The sequence below is a fragment of the Neopsephotus bourkii genome, unplaced genomic scaffold (genome assembly GCF_033783945.1).
Source record: "Neopsephotus bourkii isolate Nb327-2 ecotype Australia unplaced genomic scaffold, CSIRO-AGI_Nbou_v1 NB_1234, whole genome shotgun sequence".
Lineage (NCBI taxonomy): Eukaryota > Metazoa > Chordata > Aves > Psittaciformes > Psittacidae > Neopsephotus > Neopsephotus bourkii.
Window position 1 is genome coordinate 3833457 of NW_026901719.1, and position 21386 is coordinate 3854842.

At 42.3% G+C, this 21386-nt stretch overlaps 1 protein-coding gene and 1 non-coding gene across 8 annotated transcripts in view; one reads left to right on the top strand and one right to left on the bottom strand.

Annotated features, from left to right (window-relative positions):
* Window positions 1-860: 860 nt before the first annotated feature.
* Window positions 861-933, bottom strand: TRNAV-UAC (transfer RNA valine (anticodon UAC)). The gene has a single exon. It is a non-coding gene; the product is annotated as a tRNA-Val (tRNA).
* Window positions 934-1041: 108 nt separating this feature from the next.
* PPEF1 (protein phosphatase with EF-hand domain 1) overlaps window positions 1042-21386 on the top strand; it is a 41648-nt gene continuing 21303 nt past the window's right edge. Inside the window, exons 1-4 of one of the 7 annotated variants that reach the window (XM_061364587.1) lie at window positions 1042-1112; window positions 12096-12261; window positions 16199-16326; window positions 17148-17199. In XM_061364587.1, the coding sequence (XP_061220571.1) occupies window positions 12198-12261; window positions 16199-16326; window positions 17148-17199 (244 nt within the window). In that variant the 5' untranslated portion in view covers window positions 1042-1112; window positions 12096-12197. Of the gene's footprint in view, window positions 1113-6254; window positions 6714-10504; window positions 10526-12092; window positions 12326-14927; window positions 15070-16198; window positions 16327-17147; window positions 17200-21386 lie in introns of those variants that run through there. The other 6 variants (XM_061364586.1, XM_061364585.1, XM_061364588.1 and 3 more) reach the window with 6 other exon arrangements.

A 21386-nucleotide genomic window follows, 5' to 3' on the forward strand; every position in this document is an offset into this window, starting at 1 on the left:
GCTTCCATCTGCCTGTTTCCCCTTCCAGGTGACACTCGGTGCAGACAAGCCCACAGCCCCTGCTCTACCCCAGGCATCCCTTCCGCACCAGAGACATGGGGGCTACCGACCACCACAAAATTGGTGCTCAGCGAGTACTGTAAGGTGAGTGACCAGATTTAAACCCCATAAATCCTGCCTCGCAGAGCCATGCTGGGCAGACAGGTGGAGAAAGCACCAGATGCTTCAGTACCTCAGGTGCTGGCACAAGCCAGCTCTCGCTGGGTCTCTTTACATTTTGGTTGATGTTGTTGCAGGAAATAGAGCTTTTTAAAGGAAAAAAGCGAGCACTGCAGCAACATTGGTTAAATCATGGAATCATAGAATCATAGCAGCATACAATGGTTTAAGTTGAAAGGGACCTTCAAAGGTCATCTAGTTCAATGCCCCTCCCATGAGCAGGGACATCTTCAACTAGATCATGTTGCTCAGAACCACATCCAGCCTGGCCCTGAATGTCCCCAGGGGTGGTACATCACCAACTCTCTGGGCAACCTGTGCCAGTATTTTACCACTCTCATTGTCAAGAATTTTTTTTCACGTCGAGCCTTAATCTCCTTTTAGTTTAAAAACATTACTCCTTGTCCTATAGCAACAAGCCCTTGAACAGGGCCTGTGGAAGGGAGTTTCCTGCTTGAGGAGCCTTTCTGCTCCCCTCACCTTCCACCTCTCCTGCCGTAGGCAGGGCTTACCCTTTCTTTACACGCTTATAAAGTTGCCTTTCGGGGGGGGGGAGGAAGTAGAAAGGAAACAGAGACTCATCTCTTTATAGGAAACGACGAAAGATTGAAGGGGGAAAGCAAGAAAATAACCAGCGGCGCTGGTTCCACTGGGGCTCGAACCCAGGACCTTCTGCGTGTAAAGCAGACGTGATAACCACTACACTATGGAACCGCCATATACACCGTGTTCCGCGGGACTACCCCTATGCGATCAGACACTGGGGCGCCTCCTGCCGCCCCACCCGGGTGGGCGCGGCGCTCGAGGGCAGGGGCGGGGGGAGCGCAGCCGTTGGGCGCGTGGCGAGCCGTTAAGACTGTAGCGGGGACAACGTGTGAGGAAGGACGGGTCAGGTCTCCGCAGGCGCGGCTTTTGTTTGCCCCTTTTTAATTTTCGTCTTAAATTGCTGGTTAATTAAAAATGTAGTCATTAAGAATCACCCTAATGCGTCTTCTGCCCTTCAGCTAGCTAGAAAGGATCAGTGAAGGGGGTAAATTACTTTAGTAGCTCTCACGGTAGGGAAGGCACAGGTAAGGTTTTATGTGCGACTTCAGTGTCGGCACGCATCTCCACGCGTTAGAGCCTTTAAGCTCCAGCCCTCGGGCCCTCATCTGCCCCGCCAAACTCTGCACTGGGGCAGGTAACGAGCCTGGAGGGCAAGAGCCCCGTTATGGCCCGGAGCGGGTACTGCGGGCACCCCCTTCCCATGCACCCGTACACTGTGGCTTCCAGCCTGGACGCTCCTAACACCGTGACCTCCAACCCGGCTTGGGAAACGGCTAGCCAGCTAGCCTTCCTGCACATCCCACTGCCCTTGGGTGTGCTTGGTCGCTCGCTTCTCCCACGTGAGAGGGGAACAGCGGGACTGGTGCGTTACATTTCGTACCCAGCGGGCTGGCCGGAGCATGGGAAGGGCAGGCTGAGCTCCGGGAGAGGCGCAGAAGCACCCCTACTGCTTGGGAGGAGCGCGGCTGCGTGGGTCCCAAGTCAGCCAGGCATGGGAAGGCGCTCCTCCGCGGGCGGCGGGTGTTCCAGCCCTCCCGACAGTGCGGGGGGAAGGTGTGGATGGTTTCATCGGCACAGGAGGCAGTGTTTGAAGCAACGTGCTAAGACAGAACCCAGAGCTTGTCAGTGCTTCCTTGAGGAAGCTGTTGCGTGGTGCCTAACGGATGTGCGAAAGTTACGATTTATCCCCTCAGGCACAGCATGCGACACTCTACAGAGTTTTTTAAAGCGAGGCGTGAAAGCGAGACCCTTTGCTTTTTAAAATCCATCCCGGAGCAGCGGAGATTTTCTTTCACCACCAGCAGGGTAAAGCAAAGCTCCCCTGGAAATGGTCATTTCCCCCCGCATCGCTGCACCCTGTCGGCGGAGCAACGTAACCCGAAGCGGCGGCGCTGGCGGCCGTGGCGCGGAGGGACGGGCTGGGCTGGGCTGTCCTGGGCGGGGCTGCGGCCGACTCCCGATGCGGTGCCGCACCGCGCCGCCAGCAGGGGGCTCTCCGCGCTCACCGGTTCACCTCCTCACTCTGGGCGCAGCCCTCGGTGGTTGGTACTGCGCAGGTCGGTGTGTCAGGTTGTGCGTGATCCTCCTCTGGAGCTGTGTTGGGCTTGCAAAATGTTGGGGTACGTGTGGTTACGGTACGAGGCGGCCTAAGTGTTCTGTAAGTGTCTCTTTGCTGAAGGGAACCTGATGGAGCTCCTCGTACTGTCTGCTCACACCCTCCTCTCACCCATCAGTAATCCAAGATTATTTAGGCTGTGGATTCACGGTGTATCTTCTGCAGAAGATGGCTCTTTTTGAGGGTACAGAGCAGCTCTATCTGTGCAGTTCTGTGCCTGTCTGCATCAGGTATTTATTAATTCTGGAATTTTTTTTTGTCATCTGTTGCATCACACAATGCATCTCTTACATCATCCTATGTCATCTCTTAGGGGGGTTTCACTACATAAATCCTCATCATGCGAAATCCTCACATCCCAAAGGGTGTGGCTTGTAGAAGTACACATTAAGGAACCTGTACAATGGTTATAGGACTGTGGTTAGAAGTTACAAAGAGAATTAATTTGGAATGTAAAAGGTAAGTTTGTTAATTTTCAGAAGCATGTGGTGCCTGTAAACAAAACAATATATTGTTTCTAGGTAAATATTGTAGTTGCCTTGACTCTTGAAACTGCTGAAGCAGCAAATGAAGGTGGAAAATTTTGTCTGTCATTAAAAACAATTTCATAAGGAGAAGATGAAAATAGAGGTGAAGAAAATTATTTCCATAGAATTTGCTGACTCCCTACCATGTATGTGATGGCTATACTAAGTAGTTCCTAGTCTTAAAAAAAATACAAAATAAAATAAAAAAACCAAACCCTTTTGCATAGTGATCATTAATGTGTGAGTTCAATCTGTGTACCCTCCTGACCTTATGAGCCTGATTTATCCAGAGGCACCTTTTGGGAAGAGACCATCTGGTAGGCTTGAGGCTTCAGGATGTAGGTTTGCACTCAGTGCAGATTTTGGTTGACCAGACCAACAAAACGCTGCTGTTAGGCAGTTCTTATGCCTATTTCTTTTCCCTCTTGTTGCTTTACTAAGACTGCAAAACCTGAATGCTATAGCTAGCTATCATCTCTACAAGCGCTAAGTGGAGGCTGAAGCTAACATGAGGGAGGTAGAGTTGTGCAAATTAGGTCATTAGTCATTGCTTCCCAGAATTATTCGCATTCAACTGATAATTTGGGAAATTATTCTTAAAAAAAAAAAAGAAAAAAGTTCTAATTTTTACAGATGATCAGAAGATCCTGATGCTTTTACAGTGTTCTGGATTAGTTTCTTAGCCTTCAAGAGTTTGGAGGCCCTACACCTGCCTTTGTTTCACATTTCTGATTTTGTGTTCTTTTTGCCAGCAATGCTAATTTTAGTATCTTTTATTCCTCATCTCACCCAGAGTTGTCAGGGGGGAATTTATTTTCCTATTCACACAAATTAACCTACTCCTGTTTTGTGAGAGCATATCTGTCATCTGACTGACTGAGACAGAGTTTAAAATTGTTCTGGACATTTATTTCTCTCTTTGTTTCTTCTATTCTTTTGATTCTTTCTGTTTGTGACTGGACATCCAGGTCCTCGGGCAGGGCCTTGTCCCCTGGCTAGTACTTTAAAATAATTTAGTATTTTAAAAAATTGTTTGGTCACCTCAAAATACTTCTTTAAGCTTCGTAAGCTAAAAAAAATACTCAAAAATACTTCTTTGAGCGAGGGTAAAGGATGGGGAGCCATTGTCAAGACTCAAGAGGGAGCACATTCAATTTGACTGTGATTATCTTTAGTCTTTCTGAAAATATCAGTTACATCACTTTGTAGGGGGTACTTCTGAGAAGTAGGCCTGAAGTTGAATTTGAATTATGTATGTGGAATGCCTGCATGGAAGCTTGCTCGGTAGGTTAATGTTTCCAAAGTATTTTAAAACAGAGTACGTGCTATTACATCAGAAGGGCTGTCTGTAAAGGGATGTCCCGATTTCTGCACATAACTGAGTTTTTTCTTGTCATGCCAGACTGCTCAGCAGCATATTGGCAGCACGTGTTGGCCTACTTTCTGTTGCAACTGTTGATTCTAAAACCATTTCAGCATCTTAAGTGTGTGTGTGATACATGACTGCTGAACAAAAAAGCGATAGTATGTGAGACTTTATTGGTGGGACTGGTGTGTTCTCTTTGCCTTATGTGGAAAGGAGAATGCTCATTTGATACAGCCTACATCCTTGGACTTGAATGGGAAAGGTTAATTTGGAAAGCATATTTGTGTTTCCTCAAGTTGCATGTTACTGTGATACCTGTAGGTAACTGGAGAGGTGGCTCAGTCCAGCAGGACTGACTTTTTATCAGGTTGCTTGGTCATGTCAGACCACTAAGACAAAGGGCTAACAACTTCCATGAATAACAAAAGAAAATATGCGGTGGAGACTTTATGTCCTATAGAACCTAACAGCTAAGGGTTTGATTCCTCTCCCATTATCTTGGATGAAATGTTTTTGATGGATTTGTTGGCCATTGGAACAAGCCTTATAGCCTCACATTATGCAGAAATCTTGGTTAATGCCAATAGAGGTGAATTTATCAAGTACAGTAAGTGTTTTATAAATAATGCGTATCCCCAGTCTGCAGTCGAAAGAGCTTGTGATGTATTTTTGCTTGCATGCATTTTGGCAGAACACAGTGATCATACATAAATGATTAGCTACTGCAACTCTGATCAGGGAAAGTGCATCCTGCCAGAAAAACAAACATCAGAACCCTTCTGGGTCATGCAGAATTACCACACCTGATATATATGCTGTTTACTGTCTTGTCTCAGAGAGGAACAGCTTTGAAAGTGGAGGCTTTTGTCTGGGACTCCACAGCCTCGAAGGACTAGCTCAGTCCAGCAAGCCAGTTCATTCACACAGTACCTTTTGCTTTGCTAGCTCGGTACTTTAAATATCTTTTGCACGTTAATAGATTTTTGCACATTAATAGATGCATCTGTTACGTCACAGTAGGGGCAGTTGTCTGTTTCTGTCCCAAAAGATTATTTGATCACTGTTCTTCACAGTGGTGGTTGATGCTTTTCTATAACTGTCACCAGACTGATGGCAGAAATTCCCAGAAAATACCATGTTGCAGTGTTATTAGCATTTGGGGGAGGGGCTGCAGGGTGAAGATCTTGCTTTGATTGTCACTGTTCTCTGAAGGACCCTGCACTGATGCCACAGAAGCTTCTGCTGTGCTCTGTTCCATCAGTTGGCACAGCATCAAGCAACCCCTCCACAGCACTTGGGAAAAATGTGGTGTAATGAAGATGAGTGATGTTGAAGACTGGGCCCAAGACTGTATTGGTGATGTTACAATCCTATACTGTTATTTATATTTTTCAGTGGTGTATGTGTTCAAGATGACAGTGTCCCCATGGTGTTGGTATACTGCCTGAAGCGGCAGGTTCCTTAGGGGCCTTTGTGGATCAGTGGGCAGTAACAAATCACCTTGGGCATGCAAAGGACACCTGTGCAGTGACTGAGAGTCCCTGGTCAGTGAGGTGAGGAGCTAGGTTCAGAGCTGTAGGCCCTGCTGCCAGGGATTAGGATTTGATTTCAAAGTCTGCGGTGCCATGGGTTCTTGACTGCATAGGGGAGCCACACTGTGGAGTTCTGTGTTTCTTCAATCCCTTCCCAGTAGTTGCACAAGGAGCAGGCAAGCCAAAACATGAACAGAGTCCACTGAATTTCAGTCACACATTTATGGAAGAACATGTGAATGCACATGAAGAAATGAAGTGTACAGGCATTAGTGCACTGCTTCTGAGTGCAAGATTTGCGTGCTTCATGCTGGTCCTATTACCTGGATATGAGTGTTTTGGAGAAAACCAGTCTCTCTAACATGCAGATATAATGCCTCATCATAAATAAAGTTTTTCTTTCCTTAAGGGCTTTCATAATCATGCCAGATCACCAAATACCTGCACAGCCTTTATGTTATTTTTCAGTGTGCTAGAGCTGCTAAAATGCAAATCATCACCTCATCACAGCAGAAAGGCCATTCCTCTTGAGAGAGATCATGTGACTTCAGATGTGAAGCAGATAACTTCAAGCCCATCCCTTTCTTTGCCTGAGATTCAGGGTGCATGGTGACAAAACAGCTCTTCAACAGCATGCATACACTGCAGCTGGAGGGCTACAGCCATGCGCTTGCACATCAGGCCGAATGATGAACACAGCATTTCCCCTGACTGTTTCTGAGGAGCTGTGCTCAAGAAATTTACTCTCGGGAAGCTGTTTAAATAGGTGGAGAGCAAATGCATTGCATCTCCTAGCTCCAGAACCCCAGAGAGAACCCGAGCACCTGTTCTGCAGAGCCTCACTCATCATTGTGCAGTTCTGCTGCCAAAAAGGGGCTGCTTTCTCCTGAAAAAAGAATCTTCTAAAGGTACTCCTTATAGGAAAAAAAAAAAAAAAAAAATCGGTATTGCTGAAGCAGAAAGAAAAAAACAAGTAAGCTTTGGGTGGGGTATATATGTATATTTTAGTTCACTTTTAAAGAGCAAATTGTCTTAATCTTATGACTGTGTAGGGAATGATGTATGTGTAACTGTTTATGATTTTACCCTGAGAAAAATCAGTGTGCTTTGGACTATAAGGTTTGACCTGAACTGGATCAGATATCCAGAACTTCTGAATACAGATGCAATCAGCTGGCTTTGGGACTACTGTATTTCATGTACTTTTGTTTTTAGGAAAACCTATTTTTATTATAATTTTGAACCTTTTTCTGATGCTTTACTTTTATTAACCAATATGAATTTCAGCTGAAGCATTAATTTAATATTTAAACTGGCTTGAGTTTTAACACATTCATTCTGGAGCTTTGCTCTTTCACCCTTTCTCCCCTTCAAGTAAGGAGAATTAAAGACCCTGCTCATTAACTGCAGGGCAATGCATGGTTCAGACAAGGGTGTTAACTTTTATGTTGTGGTTGGCTCCAGTTTACTAGAACCAACTTTGCTTCAGGATTTTGAATTTTCTCTTTGCTTCTCAGAGGAATCTCCCCCTACAGGCGTTTAGCATTTCTGGAAAATTATGTGACGGCTTTGCTTATAGTTCAGGGTGATCTGTACCTCATTTGTGCACTTGTGTATGCTACTTCCTCTCTTTTTAAAAAACATTATGCCCGAAGTCTTGCCATGCAAAAAAATGAGGCTGCTTGTTTTGTTTGTTTATTTTGTGCACAAAAAGGTGCAAATGTTTTGTGTAAGTAAATTCCTTATTGATTATAAATAACACGAACTGGCATTCTTCCATCAGTTTTCTACCATTCTCTTTGGATTTGCATATAGTTCCTGAACTCAGCAATTGCTTGAATAATCTCTACATGTTCACACCTTTGCAGCTCTTGCTTTTATTTCTTCTTGCAGAGCATTTTTGGGCTCAGGAATATGAGTCCACCTTATTGAGCTGTTCTATATATTCATCCTATTCTCTATCAGGCTTCGCTGGCTTACTGGTATCTTACTACATCCAGTCCCTATTGATCCTTGGCCCAAATACAGAGATCTGCCAACAAAGCCACTGCTAGAAATGATTCCTTCAGTTTTATATTGAGCTTAGCCTTGTTTCTCTGAGCAGGTTGAAGAAATTATCCGTAAACAAAAAGGCTTTCTCCTTTCTTTCACACACATGTAACCATTGGAAGTCACTTAATGGAAATGTCAGTTTATCCCATGGATGCAAAATAACAGATACCTAAACAGATACTGCTTTCCCTATGTTTGATGTTCTCACATCAGTCCCTTGTCAAACTAAATTCAGTGCTAATGTCAAAATTACAGTTCTTGTGGCATCACAAGGTTCTCTTTCACTCTGTTAGTTGACTTTGGCTGCTTCATCCCACTTTCTGCAGGGTGCATCTTTTAGATAATGAAATTTTTACTTCATCTCTAGATTCCTGTCCTTCACAATCTCAGCTCTGCCCACAAGACATTTTTGAAGAGTTGTCCCTCTAAAGGTGCTAACCTGCGTGTTGTGATTTAATGTCTGGGCTTTCTCAAGCATTTTGCTCTTTCCTGCTTTATTCCCCGAGCAGTGCACAGAAGCAAATCAATCACAAACCCATGTTATGGTATCTCTCTGTTCTCTGCAGTCCTAATTTTCAAAGGAAAACAACTCTAAAGGAAGTCTGTGAATCGCAGAAAATTAAAAAATTGATAGCAAGAAGGGATCAAAGGAAAGCCCCTGTCACTGAAAGCGTCTACCCACCCACCCATCCCTCTGATCTTAATGGAGAAAAATGTCCCTATCTCATCATTTCTTTGACCACATGTACCTTCTAAGAGATGTTGTGGGAGGAGATCATAACTACCTGTTCACAAATATGGTTGAGAGAGGAGGAAATAGGAAATGGAGGCATGTTGCTGGAGATAGCAGTTTGAAGGAAGTAACATAATTCCCATCCCAACAAAAATGGTGGGAGGAGCCTTTCATTCTTTATCAAAAGTAAGAAACAAATGGAACAAAGCAAGAACAAGAAGTTAAAGCCCAGTGGCTCTTACTTGTATGGCTTCAATATCCTCAGGCTTGACCTAGCTTACATTTGCTTGCCTGTAGCACAGCTCATGTAATTTTAAAAGATAAGGTATGTTTGACAGGATAGTGCTCTGCCCAAAGGACCTGCAGCCTGATTTCATTAAAAGTCAGCTGTAAATCTTTAGAAGTTTTCTATTATTCTTTAGGCAGCCAGGTCTTTATGCGACTGACAGACTGGAGGCATGATTGATTTTGTGCAGCACCTATTGCATCCAGCTGAAATGGTGCTGATTCATTCTCTCTGTAAATCAGGCTCTCCCCAGCTACGGTTCTGAACCCCAAATTTGTAAGCACTTGCTGCAGTGTAACCTTCAGTGACTCTTACCCAGAAAAAGAGCAGCATATACCATTCTGGCTTAACTTGGTCCATGTCTATTGGCATAGTTGGAATGATATTTTATTTTGCTTCAGTGGATGGGCAATGTATTCAGTGCTTGTCCATCCCAAAATTGCCTTTTTGCTGAACTGAGAGAAATACAGCAATTTCTTATAGTTATATCTGAAAAATGGAACAAGCTTGCAGATGTTGAATTACGCCTGCTTTTTAGTGAACATGACAGATTCTCTCTAAGGACATAGCAGTGCCATAGTATCCAGAATGCTAACACAGCATTATGTCCCAGATTCTCACCCAGCTACCTTGCAGCTCTGAAGTCTTTTGAATTACCTTGGTAAAAGCCTAGCTTTCCATTTCCCTGTCCAGCATTTTGGGAAGTTTTATAACGGCAGGTGATTCTTCACCAGACATTACTACACTGCACAGTGAATAGCTCACATAAATTACTCTAATGCCATAATGCTTGGGTTTCAACCTTCTTCCCCATGGAAGGCATTCATGGCCTTTTACCTGGTATTTTTCTATGTCTTTGTTCAAGAAGGCAGGGTTTGGCTTTGAGCAGGAGTTGGCTTGAACCAGCATAACTCGGAGGGGAGGGCAGGAGAGGAGGGATTTCTCCCTGTGGAGAGGCTCATTTTGGACATTTCCTCATTTCCACAGAGGCTTGTTCCCCTTGTTCATGATTTAGTCAGACAAGAAGGGCAGAAAGTGAATTTTCTGGGCCTGGTTGGAAACCCTGCTTGCTGGAGTCTTCAGTAGATGTGGCTGGTCTGGAGTCTGGTTGTGAAGGTTGGTGGCTGGGATGGCTCTGTAGTTACCTAAGAAGCCATCAGGAAATAAGGTAGTAGTTTGAATGTTCGCTATGCCCATTTTAGGATACAGATACTTGGGACTGAAGGTGATGATTATTCCTGTGGACTAGTTCTTTGATTGTCAAATTTATACTTTTTCAGATGTTTACTGATGGATATTTTTGTGCAAGTTTTCCTCCAAGATTTGAGTGTATGTTTCAGGATTCATTTACTGCTGTCACCATAAAATTTATGTCCCTATGCCTCTTTTTTATTTCTTTGCTCGAGGAGGTGTTAGTAGTCCTTGAATTTAGAGGTAGGTGGAGGGAAGAGTGGGGGTGACTGGGAGAAAAGCCTAAGTCGTTGAAAGTACGTTGCAGTGATGATTCAGATCCCTGTTTCTTGGGTCAGACCATTGTTAGCTGTGGCTTGGGTGGTGTCCTGAGAAACGTGATGGTTTTGTTTGAGATTCCTGTTACCAAGTTGCAAGGCACACGCTGAAGATCATCTTGCTGCAACAGGACTTAGATTGTATGCTCTATTTTGCTCTTGGTTCTCGTTTTCAGGTCACAGTTCAGGTCGTGGCTGGTTGGTTTGAGATGAACTGATACCAAATCTTATTCCCCTAAGAGGGCAAGCAAGGTGAAAGTATTCAGGAGAACAACAACTCTTTGGAGATAAGACAAATTTGAGCTATTAGCAATGTCAGTGTGTCTGATGCTGACAAAGCTACTGATTGGCTCAAAATTAATGTTACAGCACTTTTTTTGGATTTCATGATAGCTCCTTCAGAGGGAAGGAAAGCAGTCCATTGTGGGGAAAAAAATGAAAATCCTTCTTTCCTAAAATAAATACTGACTCAGAAGGTGGGAGACCCAGCTCAAGTGTAGGGTGCCTTTCTGTTGTGGGATGCTGAAAAAGATCCCCACAACTATAAAGAGTTCTGCAATATTAATATAACATAACAGGACATTATATAAGAAAATATATCAACACTGTAAATAGTCCTGCAACAATAAATATCTGTTGAGATTAAAAATAGGTTAATTATGCATTTTTTTCTCTTATCCTGTTATTTTTACTTCTGCTATTAAAGGCAAAATAAAATAATAGTAGTTAAACATTCATCTGATGCTAATGAATTTCTTCCTTGTTTTAAAAGTCAAAAGGAATATCAATTAAACAAAACAACAAATGCAATAATTTAGACATCAGACATGCTAGAGAGAAACCTGTATCCTTGGAGACAGGGAGAGAGGGGGATCAGCGTGATCATATAAGAAATCTTTAGTTCCTACAAAGTTCAGTCTATAAGAGCATCAGTGACATTCTTGTTACTTAGAAATTAACTTATTTTATATCTCAGAGGAATTGTGTTTATTTGAGCTTATTGGCTAGGAAGTGTGTTGCATTAGTGAATAATAGCATTTAGTGAACAGCTAAGCAAGTACCAGGAGAAAAAAAAAAAAAAAGCCATACTACAAAATGTACTTTGTTCATTTATATAATGAAGCCAATGTTTCGGTGGAAATGCAGCTGAAAATTGGATGGCTTATTTAAATGAAATCTGATGATGAAACAACTCGCTATTGCACTGTCTCAACTTGCAAGTTTGGTGGTGGTGACACTGAGAGAAAAGTGATAAATGGAGTGGCAGGGCACTTTTCAAAGCAATAGAGTGTTAGGAGGGGAGGTTTGGGTTTTTTTTAGCAGTAGTATCAGATGTAATTTAAAGTCCTTAGAATTCTGCAGTTCCGATTTTCAAATCACAAGAATGAAGAGTAACATGCCTCTGTAGTCTCTTGTCCCTACTGCTCTTGTTCCTACCAGGAAATTACAGTTGCACATTAACTTCCAGCTAACATGTAAGGAGTAAACTGTACTAATTACTGAGTTCTTCAGTCTTGAATGCAAGCTGATAATAATCAGATGTGAAAAAGAAACCAAGTATTGTTCATCAGGTCCAGTTTTTGCAAGACGTGTTGTACAGTAATTTCTTATGAGTTGTAGCTATTTTAGATTCTGTGTTGTCAAATGCTTTTTGTTGTTGTTGTTGTTGTTGTTGTTTTTCTTGTCCTCCAACTCCCTTCCTTGTTAGCAGTGCTAGGAAGAGCCTGGAGGGGTTCATCACTGAATGAATGACACAGAAAATGTGCATAACAGCTGAAAGACACGTGCTTCATATCAGCAGCAGTTAAAACTGATGGGAAGCATTATTGGAACCATGGGGTGCAGCAGTTCTATAGCTGACAGAACATCAGAGAATGGTGAGTGCTGTCTTTGTCTTCAGGGTCAGTGGTTATCTCTGTAACACCAGAAGAGGATTGCAAGGTAATGTTTCCCCCCAGTCCTGTTGTGAAAATACTTGTTGAAAAAAAAAAATTATAATTATCTTCTTTTTAAAAGAGTGCATAATTTTTAGATGCTGGCTGAGGTCAGAAGGCAACTGTAGACCACCTCTAACGTCTACAGATTGGGAAAAGATTCACAGCATCTGGAGAAGAACCTAAATTTCAGATGTATGTGTGTTGCTGTGTTACTAGCAAAACACATGGATTAAGGTATTGAGGGGGAACTTTTAGAGCTTTTTACAGCACAGGATTTCTGGGCAAACTGTCCCAGTTTTCCTGCTGGTGGGTGACCCTGGTTATGAAATAAGTGTAGTAAAGCAGAGCTATTATAATGACTCTTAGAATCTGTTTTCTGCCATACCAAATGCCTGGCCTGCAATTCTCCATTGTCGGTCACTGAGTTGAAAGTCTCCACAGTACCTGGTTAAATGTTCAATTAAAAATCTAATGCGTCATCTCCCTGCTTTTGATCATACCTCACCAGCCTTTGCACAGGCACGTGGGTTCCAGGATTAGCTCAGACCTTTGTTCAGATCCTTTGTGTTCTCTTTCAAGGTTTGTCATTTAAGCGCAGTTTAGGGGTCTGCCAGGAACCATGTTATGTGGCACTGTGCATATAGTGTTAGGAGATTATTACGCTGACCAGCCGTGATTGAAAAGGAGGGCTTTTTTTTGGCTACTAAGCCAGGACACAAGTCACAGGAAACTGGCAACTGAGAAGGAGCACTTACAGGCATCCAAGCTGACCAGTTTAAGGGTAGGCTTCAGCTTTGTGTACACTGCTTGGTTATCACAGCTGTGTCAGCACTGTGTCACAGCAGTGGAAGTAACATGGAAGCACCTAGAGTCTCAGACATCCCTCTAACTGAGAAGCTGTCCTTCCCTTTTGGTTTTGCGTCTGTGCATATATGTGCCCTGCAAGGCCTCAGAAACAAGTTATTTGGGAATATTTCTGAGGGTACAAAAGCTTGCAGCAGGCATGAGGAGTTGTACTCTTTCTTGGTTTACAGCCATCAATACACACTGGTATGGAGCCAGGCTTTGCTATCCCAAAGCTGGCTTATGATTTTGTTGCATGTTTGACAATGTTTTGTCCTCTCCAGTTGCTGGATGATATTCTTTCTGTATTTCAGCAGTAGTCATAGGATGCCAAACCATCATTTGGTCTGCAGCCTGAGGCTGTACATCCCTCTAATGCATTAATAACATTAATTTAACAGGTACTTGCTGAGGTAGGGACCTTCTGCAACTGATAACAATTATTTCTGCAGATACAGTTTAGCCTAGTGTGAAAATCATGTCCTAATTCAGTCCTGAGAATAATAGCGCCGTAGTGAGTACAATTTAAAAAACCCCACAGAAACAACAAAACCCTCACAAAAAATACAAACAAACAAAAAAAAGAAATGCAACCCAAAACAAAAAAATAACCACAACACCCCCCCCCCCAAGAAAAACAAAAACAAAACAGAAGAAAAAAACCCAACCCAAAATATTTTATTAGATTTGCAACATTAACCAAAGAGGTCGATAGATACCTATTTTATGTGATACCAGTGGAATTGTGCTGTGTTAAGCGTTCAGGACCATTAAGCAACCTAGGGGGGCTTTAATAATGGGAAGTTCAATGGTTCTGATTCTGGAAATCAGTTTCTGTGCTGGTGGCTGTGCTTTGCCCCTTAGGTATTCTTCTAAAGAGAAAAGTTGATGACAGCTGTGCTGTGATGTGTCAGGCTTTCTGGTGTGTGGTGGTGGTGGTGAATTCCAGAAAGGACAGAAATTAAGGAAGATCTCAGAGTTTATGTAGGGTACAAAGGATGTGCTTAGTCATATAAGGATTACATTTCTTTCATGCAAGAGGACTTTTCTAGGATGGATGTGATATCTGTTGCATGGGGGTCTCTGCAGACTTTTGGCCTTGTCTGGACTAGAAAATTTTACCACTTTAACTGTGCTGTATACTTATTAATGATAAAATAAGCAAAAAAAACCCATGCTATTATGTCACTTCTAACCGTTTTTGGTGACAAAAAAAGCTTTCTTAATTTTATGCATTTATTAACAGAATCACTTTTCTATGGAGGTTTTTCTTTACTTGCATAACTGTCAGTTTAAGAAAGAAAAACATCATTCTCACTCAGGGGTGCCACTTATCCTAGTCTCTTCTTGGTATTTGTGATCAGCTAAAATAATTGACCAGTGTAAACTGTTGTCCCTGTGGTACACAGCTTTTCTTTGTAAGTTTGCAGGGAGAAAAAGTATTGGTATGAGTTCTTGTTTTGCTTTTCAGTATCAACTGTGCATTTTGCAACTGTAATATAATAGAAACATATTCATGTTAAGACATTAGTGTTGACTTTAGTTTCCTCTTTTTTTTCTTTTTTGTGTGTGTGTGTGTGTGTGTGTGTGTGTGAATTTGCAATGCTTTGCAGTGGTGATTGTGTCAAACTTGGGTATTCAGAGAATGTCTCAGTTTTGTTCCTGTGCTTCTCCTGATCATCTGTTTATTTGCTCAGAAATGAGCTCTAGTTCTTGGGAGTGTCAGGAGCTAAAATCAGTGTATTATTTTGTACCTTCTATAGAGTTGCCCTGTAGCTGCTTTGATTTGTTCCCCCAAGATCAGAAGCATAAAGACTTTTTTTTTGCTGTGTCCTGTCCTGAGCCATTCAGCATTGCGCTCCTTAGGAAACTCCTTGAAGTGACATGTTAGTTGCAGGGCTCAAGGTACAGGTTTGACATTTCTGATCGTCTACTGATTTACCAGTATCCTGTTGAAAGTACAGGGAAATAGGAGGTATGGAAAAATACAAGAATTATGTTCAACTTCAAGTGAGTAAATGTGACATCTCTTGAAAGCAGCCTCTTACCTTGCTCTCCTTTTTGTTGCCAGGCAAGGGTATGGTGGTGATGTTGTGGTTGCACTGGGACAGGTTTAGGGAGCCTGTGCTCTGTCTTCCTCTTGCTGTTATTCAGTGATGCATGTAATACCTCTTGACTGCCCCTGTTAGTGTTCTGTAGGGCTAAGCTCGTTAATGCAGAGTCTCCTTCTGACCATAATTTAAGCAAATGTCTAGATTTGAATTTGGCATTATTTCAGCTGCTCCATCTTCAAGGCAGTAGCTGCATTTTATTTCAATTTTGTATAACAAATGGTGTCCTCCTTTGGATGATAAATCCATACTTACATATGCCCTAAGTAACTGAAAGGTGCATTTATTACTTTCTAGCTGATCTTAGAAAAAACAGTTTACAAGTGACTGAGGAATGCTTTTCTCAAAGTTTGTTGATCTTTCTGGATGAGCACCCTTAAAGTACTAGAGTCACAACTCTGAAAAGCAGAAGCTCATCTGCTCCTCCTCTCCCAAGATCATGGTTATTTCAGGCTGAGCACAGCCCCTCCAGCCTCCTGCTTTCACTCCTCCCTCTAGTTCTGTGGAAGCTGCAGTGATCCCTAGTAATGCTGAGGGCACACCTGCCTGTCTTTCCTCTTCCTGCTGGTAGTGCCCTGGCTCCTTAGAGCTGCTGGCCTTTGGCTACCAGGAATAGCAGGGGGGATTGTGGGCATGGTGGTGAGGGATCAAGTGAGCATTAGCTCCTGGAGCTCCTGTCCCCCTGCACGGCTCTTGCTGATGTCCACTCTTCATGCAGCATTAATTGCTTTACATAGATGTGAGGAGTTCTCCCTAAGGGACAGTGCCCATCCCAGGACCTCTTTTGTGCCATCAGATATTGTTCTACTTGATAAACTTCTATCTGAGCAGCTAAGGGAATGTGATATGTCTGTGGTATGACTGGGGCCTGTAAACAGATTACACTGCATCCATGTGTACTCCATTGCTTTCTGTTTTGACAGTCATTAGATCTGCTGTCCTTATCCAGAATTGGTACCGCTTCAGAATGGCTCAGCTAGAGATGAGGCGGCGCTATTCTCTGAATATCTTTCAGTCAATTGAATATGCTGATGAGCAAGATCAACTACAGGTTTGTAATCTTCAATTCTTCCTGTACCAGCACTTACATTATCCTAGAGGACTAAGTTGAAAAAAAAACCCAAATGGGTGTGCTGTTATTTCTGCCTACAAATCTGTGTCCTCTGTATAAAAACTACTTCCCTGCCTCACACATAAACTAATTAGGTTGTGTGTATACATACATATATATATATATGTGTGTGTGTAAGTGTGTGTGTGTGTATGTATATACATAACTACATAAGCACCAGGACACCATTCTGCCCATGCAACTATATCTGGGTTAGAGATTCCTGTATAACAGCTCTGTCAGCCAGGAATTGCAGGTCATCCCCTATGGGTGATCTTAACTGCCTGTGAGGCAAGATGTACAACAGGGACATCAGTCTCAGCATGTCAGACCAGGCTTTCTTTGGGATGAAAACAGGGAATCAGGAACTTATAGGTCTTTGTGTTCATTGTAGCATCAGTGTCTAAAATCAGTTTGGTGTTTGTAGCATTATCTTTCTATAGCCACCAAAGGAAGCCTGTGAAAATAGTCTGGGTGATGGGCAAGATAGATTACATCAAAAAATGTCGGCAGCATTGATATAGCCCTGGAACTTTTTATGTATTCATGTAGTGTTGATCTGCTAATTCTTAGCAAAGAAGGAAAGCAGAAAGCAGTTTTTGTAATAGGACGCAGGTTGTACTATTATTGCAGGCTGATCCTATAGGATCATACAGAGGTGTCTTAGATCCCCCTAAATGAGAAATTGCTAGTAACTGTGTAAGGAAAGAGAATGTTACTGCTCTTTTATCAGTGTTTGTTCTTTTCTTTTCTGTGCTCAGCTATCCAACTTTTTTTCATTCATGCTGGATCACTGTACTCCAACTGATGCAGGTAAGGATAAAAATAAATATGGAGGTTCTGACTAAAAAACCCAATGTGAAGAATGTTTATTTTCAATGTGATGCTTACAGCCTACTTCACAAGCTGGGCTGAGGTTTGATTTCCCAAATAATAATTATATAAGTAATTCTGAAGAATAATAAGTAATAAGAATTTAATTCTGTAAACGTTGACTCTGCTCAGTATCTATTCAGTGAGTCAAGATGTAAGACAGAACAGATACTTCTTTGTCTTTATGAGAACACTCTGAAGTGCTCAGAGGGCTTTCTTGTATGTTACTGCCCTTAAGGTGTTCTAATGGTAGTCTTACTGACTCCAATTTTTTATGCATGTTTTCTTAAACTACGAGATGTGATTATCCAGAAAAACTGTGTCTAGTTGTTTTACGGCAACCAAAAAAGTTGCCTTCAAAGAGGTTGTTCTTCTTGTTCTGTCTTTTCCTCTTTTTTTTTGAACCCAGAAGCAGTTCTGAACCATTTGTTAATTTAATTTGTTTTAGATTTCATGTGTCAGTATGTGAATGATTAAAAATGAAAGAAATTTACACTGCTGGAGATAAATCTTTAGAAACCTTCTCAATTAAATTTCAGTTATTCAAAGAATAACCCTTAATTCTGGAAGTATTGTGGGATCCTTGGACAAAACCTACTTTTGAGGTCAAGCTCAGAGGAAGGACAGACTGAAAGTGATTCCTAAATCCAGAAGACAAGCATGATTTCCCTGAATAAACTGAGAATAGGTCTAATCCTGGTGTTTTTAAAAAGGAGGCTGTCCCCTTCCTATTGAATTACAAGAGAATGTCCTTTCTTTTTAATCTGGTCCAGCCACAGGTTATTCCAATTAAAATTTGCACAGGAAACTTTGATAGCATGATAAAACCACTATCAAATCTGTAAGTGGTTCAGTGTTCTAATGGCAACCATTATAAATGGCATTTTTTCTCTCTTAAATACTTTAGAGTGCCTAATGCTCTCTGTGCTCTGCAGAAAAAAAAAATTGTGCTTGAGCCTTGCTCCAAAGCCAAGGCAGATGATACAACATTCCAAACTATTGTATCCAGTCAGACACTGCTCTCTTCACCTACTTCTTCTACATGCAACAGCATGCACTGCAGTTCAGCTGTTCCACCTGAGTGGGAAAGAAAATAGTAGTGCTAGGTTTGAGATTTGGAAAAATAGTGTTAATTTCTATTTTCATTATAATATTTAAGAGAATTTTACAGCTGCTTGTTTTAGATATAATTTATGCACCTTTATTAACTGTGTCTATAGATAGAAGAAACAAAGGTGGGGTGCTTTGGGTGACTTGCTGGGGCTCAGGACATGACTAGTACAGAGGACACTGCTACGTGCAGAGACTGTTCATGGGCAAGTGGAGATCCAGGCCCTACCTGTGCACAGGAAGGACAGAGGGTTCTGTGGGTTGCTGCTTGTCACCATAGTAGGTGACCTGTTTCTTGGTCTTCAAGATATTGGGAGCTGCAGGCATGTTTTAAAGGCTGAAACACATGATAAAGTGTGTGGTTTTTGTAAAGCTCCCCTTTGTCTTGTTTGCTTAAAAGTTTCATCTGTCAGGACTGAAGTTGGTAAGACTTGATAACTGCTCCAAAGGCTTTATTTTTGTCTTATTTTTTTTTATTTCCCCCTTTCTAACTCCCCGGGTTACAGATAACACAACCCAAAATGGAGTGGAAAGATTCCAAAAGGTACATGTTTAATAGAGAGACTGCTGAGTCTCTCTATTTATGTGCTATTCTTTTGAGAAATTGCACATAAAATTTGTGTTGTGTTTTGTGCTTATGTTAGTCCAATTACTGGCTGTGTGCATTCTTTACTTCAAGATCAATTGCTTGACCCTCTTAAGTGACCTTTGCAGCATTCATGATAGTCCATCTGTTTAAGCAAAATCAGTGCTGCATAGAGTAATGAACTGCTTTCAATTTTGCTGAATCATTGTCTTAAGATAGGAGCCACAATGAGTGTAAACATAACAAGCAGAGAGGCTTCAAACTGGCCTTGCTATTCTCCAGCATTTTCTAAACCCCACTATTCTCTGGCTTTTATTCCTTTTTTTTTTTCTTTTTTTTTGCAGTGTGTGCTCACTTAAATTTGAATGATAGCACATGGTTCAAAAGCCCTCCCAAAAAGAGAGTATGTAATATTCTTACCAGAGAATAGGTTGCCTGTTCATCTCAGTATGTGATGAGGATACCTGAAGATTTTGTGATCTATTTTTCTGTACATTATAAACTGCTCAGTCTCCACTATTCATCTTGTCACTTTCCACTTTTTAATCTGCTCTTTCAGAATACATTTTTCAAAGAAAGCAGCCACTGCCTCATTAACGCAGTAGTGCTTTTGATGTGACTGTTTGTCTGTTGTACCCTAAAGCTTTCTTCATCCTCTCATCCTGCTTAAAATGCCAGTGCAGTTTAAGTTGTGATGGAGACATTCTATAGTTATGTGTCTTGTTCTGCTTCTGATTAAAGGCTGTTTCCCAAAGATTTGTGAGAAGTAAGAATTAAAACTTTTCCACCTTATGCTTTTCTCCCTCCCCAACTTGGAAAGTTCTCTGGACAGAGAAAGCTGGACACTGCTTTTCCAGGTAAAGGGGACTCATTTACTCACTCTTCATATGGTGCATTGAGGGTGAGATGAGAAGGCTGCAAATATGTCCTGGGCAAGGTAGTGGGACTGGGAGTCTAAGGCATCCCTGTGCCTCTCAAGGTAACCGGGGCAGGAGCCGCACACTGCCTGGAGCCTCCTTCAAAAGGGAACAACAAAAAAAGGTGCTGTTTTCTGCAGTTTCCCTCCCCATGATGCCTCCTTTACAGCCTTATTAACACCCTTCAAAGGCTTTTGGATAGAGTGATTCTTGCAGTGGGGAATAAGTCACAGCTGCTTTCAGCTTACAGCACAAGGAATGGAGTGAAGAAATGAATGTTTGGAGTGTTATAGACATCTTCATTCTCTTAGTGAGCTTGAAGTCCATCTGGATTTGACCTGATGGGTGTATCTGGCAGATACAAGTTTCCTCAGTAATCAGGTACTCTCACGTACCCCAGTGGTTAGTTTGAAGGCACACGGATGGTGGGAGAACAGAGAGCTTATTTCAGAGCTGCAGAAATAGCTGATTGCCTGTTAACCCTAATAGTGAGTACATCCTTAGCAGTGGCATCTTGGACTTGCCTTGAACAACTGCCATGGTGAGATGGGCTTGTCAGGAGAATGAAATTCCTGGGTTTTCTGTGGCCAAACTGACTCCATGTAGCTCTGGGCTTTCATGTTTAATATGGAATGTGGCTATTGTCCTGTAGAGTAGTTGTATGGGGTCTAATAGCAAGGCTCAAATCACTGAGATTGGGCTAGATCTCTGGTGTCTTTGGAGTACAAAGCAGGTCACTCCCTGTAGTCAGTGGAGGGATGAAGATGCTGGCAGAGGGTATTTCATTCTGTCTTAAGACCTCTACCTGAACTAGGCACACCAAGAGTTTTTGTCCCTGTCTTTCAATATGGACTGAAAAAGCCTTGACAGCCTCAACTAGAGGATGACTAAAATGAAAGAGGTAATGAATCCTTCAGAATTACTCCTGTATGGGACTTGTGGTGAGCTGAGGCACTCACTGGTCAGAATGCCAATTCCCAGGCTGCGTTAGGGCATCCATTACTGACTGCTCTGAGATGAGACAGTCATCCTATTCAGGAATAAGCCTTAAAATCTAGGTGAAAGACTGTCTGAGAAGAGATATAAGTGCACTCTAAGGCTAATGACCATGACTGGCTTTTGACAATTTATCCAAAAGTAGGAAATGGGGTGTACTTTTGCAGAGATGTGTGCTACAGGGAAGGAGACTGAGTTTCCTACCCTGGGTATGTGCCAAAAAAGGAAGAGAGGCTGTGAGGAAAGCAGGTTCATGTTCAGAGGTAAAAGGATGGGTAGCCTGCTATATGCGGGAGGGGAGGGCTGGAATAGGATCAGGCGTGGGCAGGCGTCTGCCTGCCTTGAAAGAATCTTGTCAGATGATGAGAGCCTCCTGCCAGAACAGGTAAGCATTTAGGAATTCAAGTGGTCTCAGAAACTGGCTTCGTGGTCTGCAGTGACCCACTTCCTGAGAAGTAAGTCACAGAGGGAGATGCTGTCCAGAGATCTGCTGCTAAAAGGCTGGGACAAGACTTGGT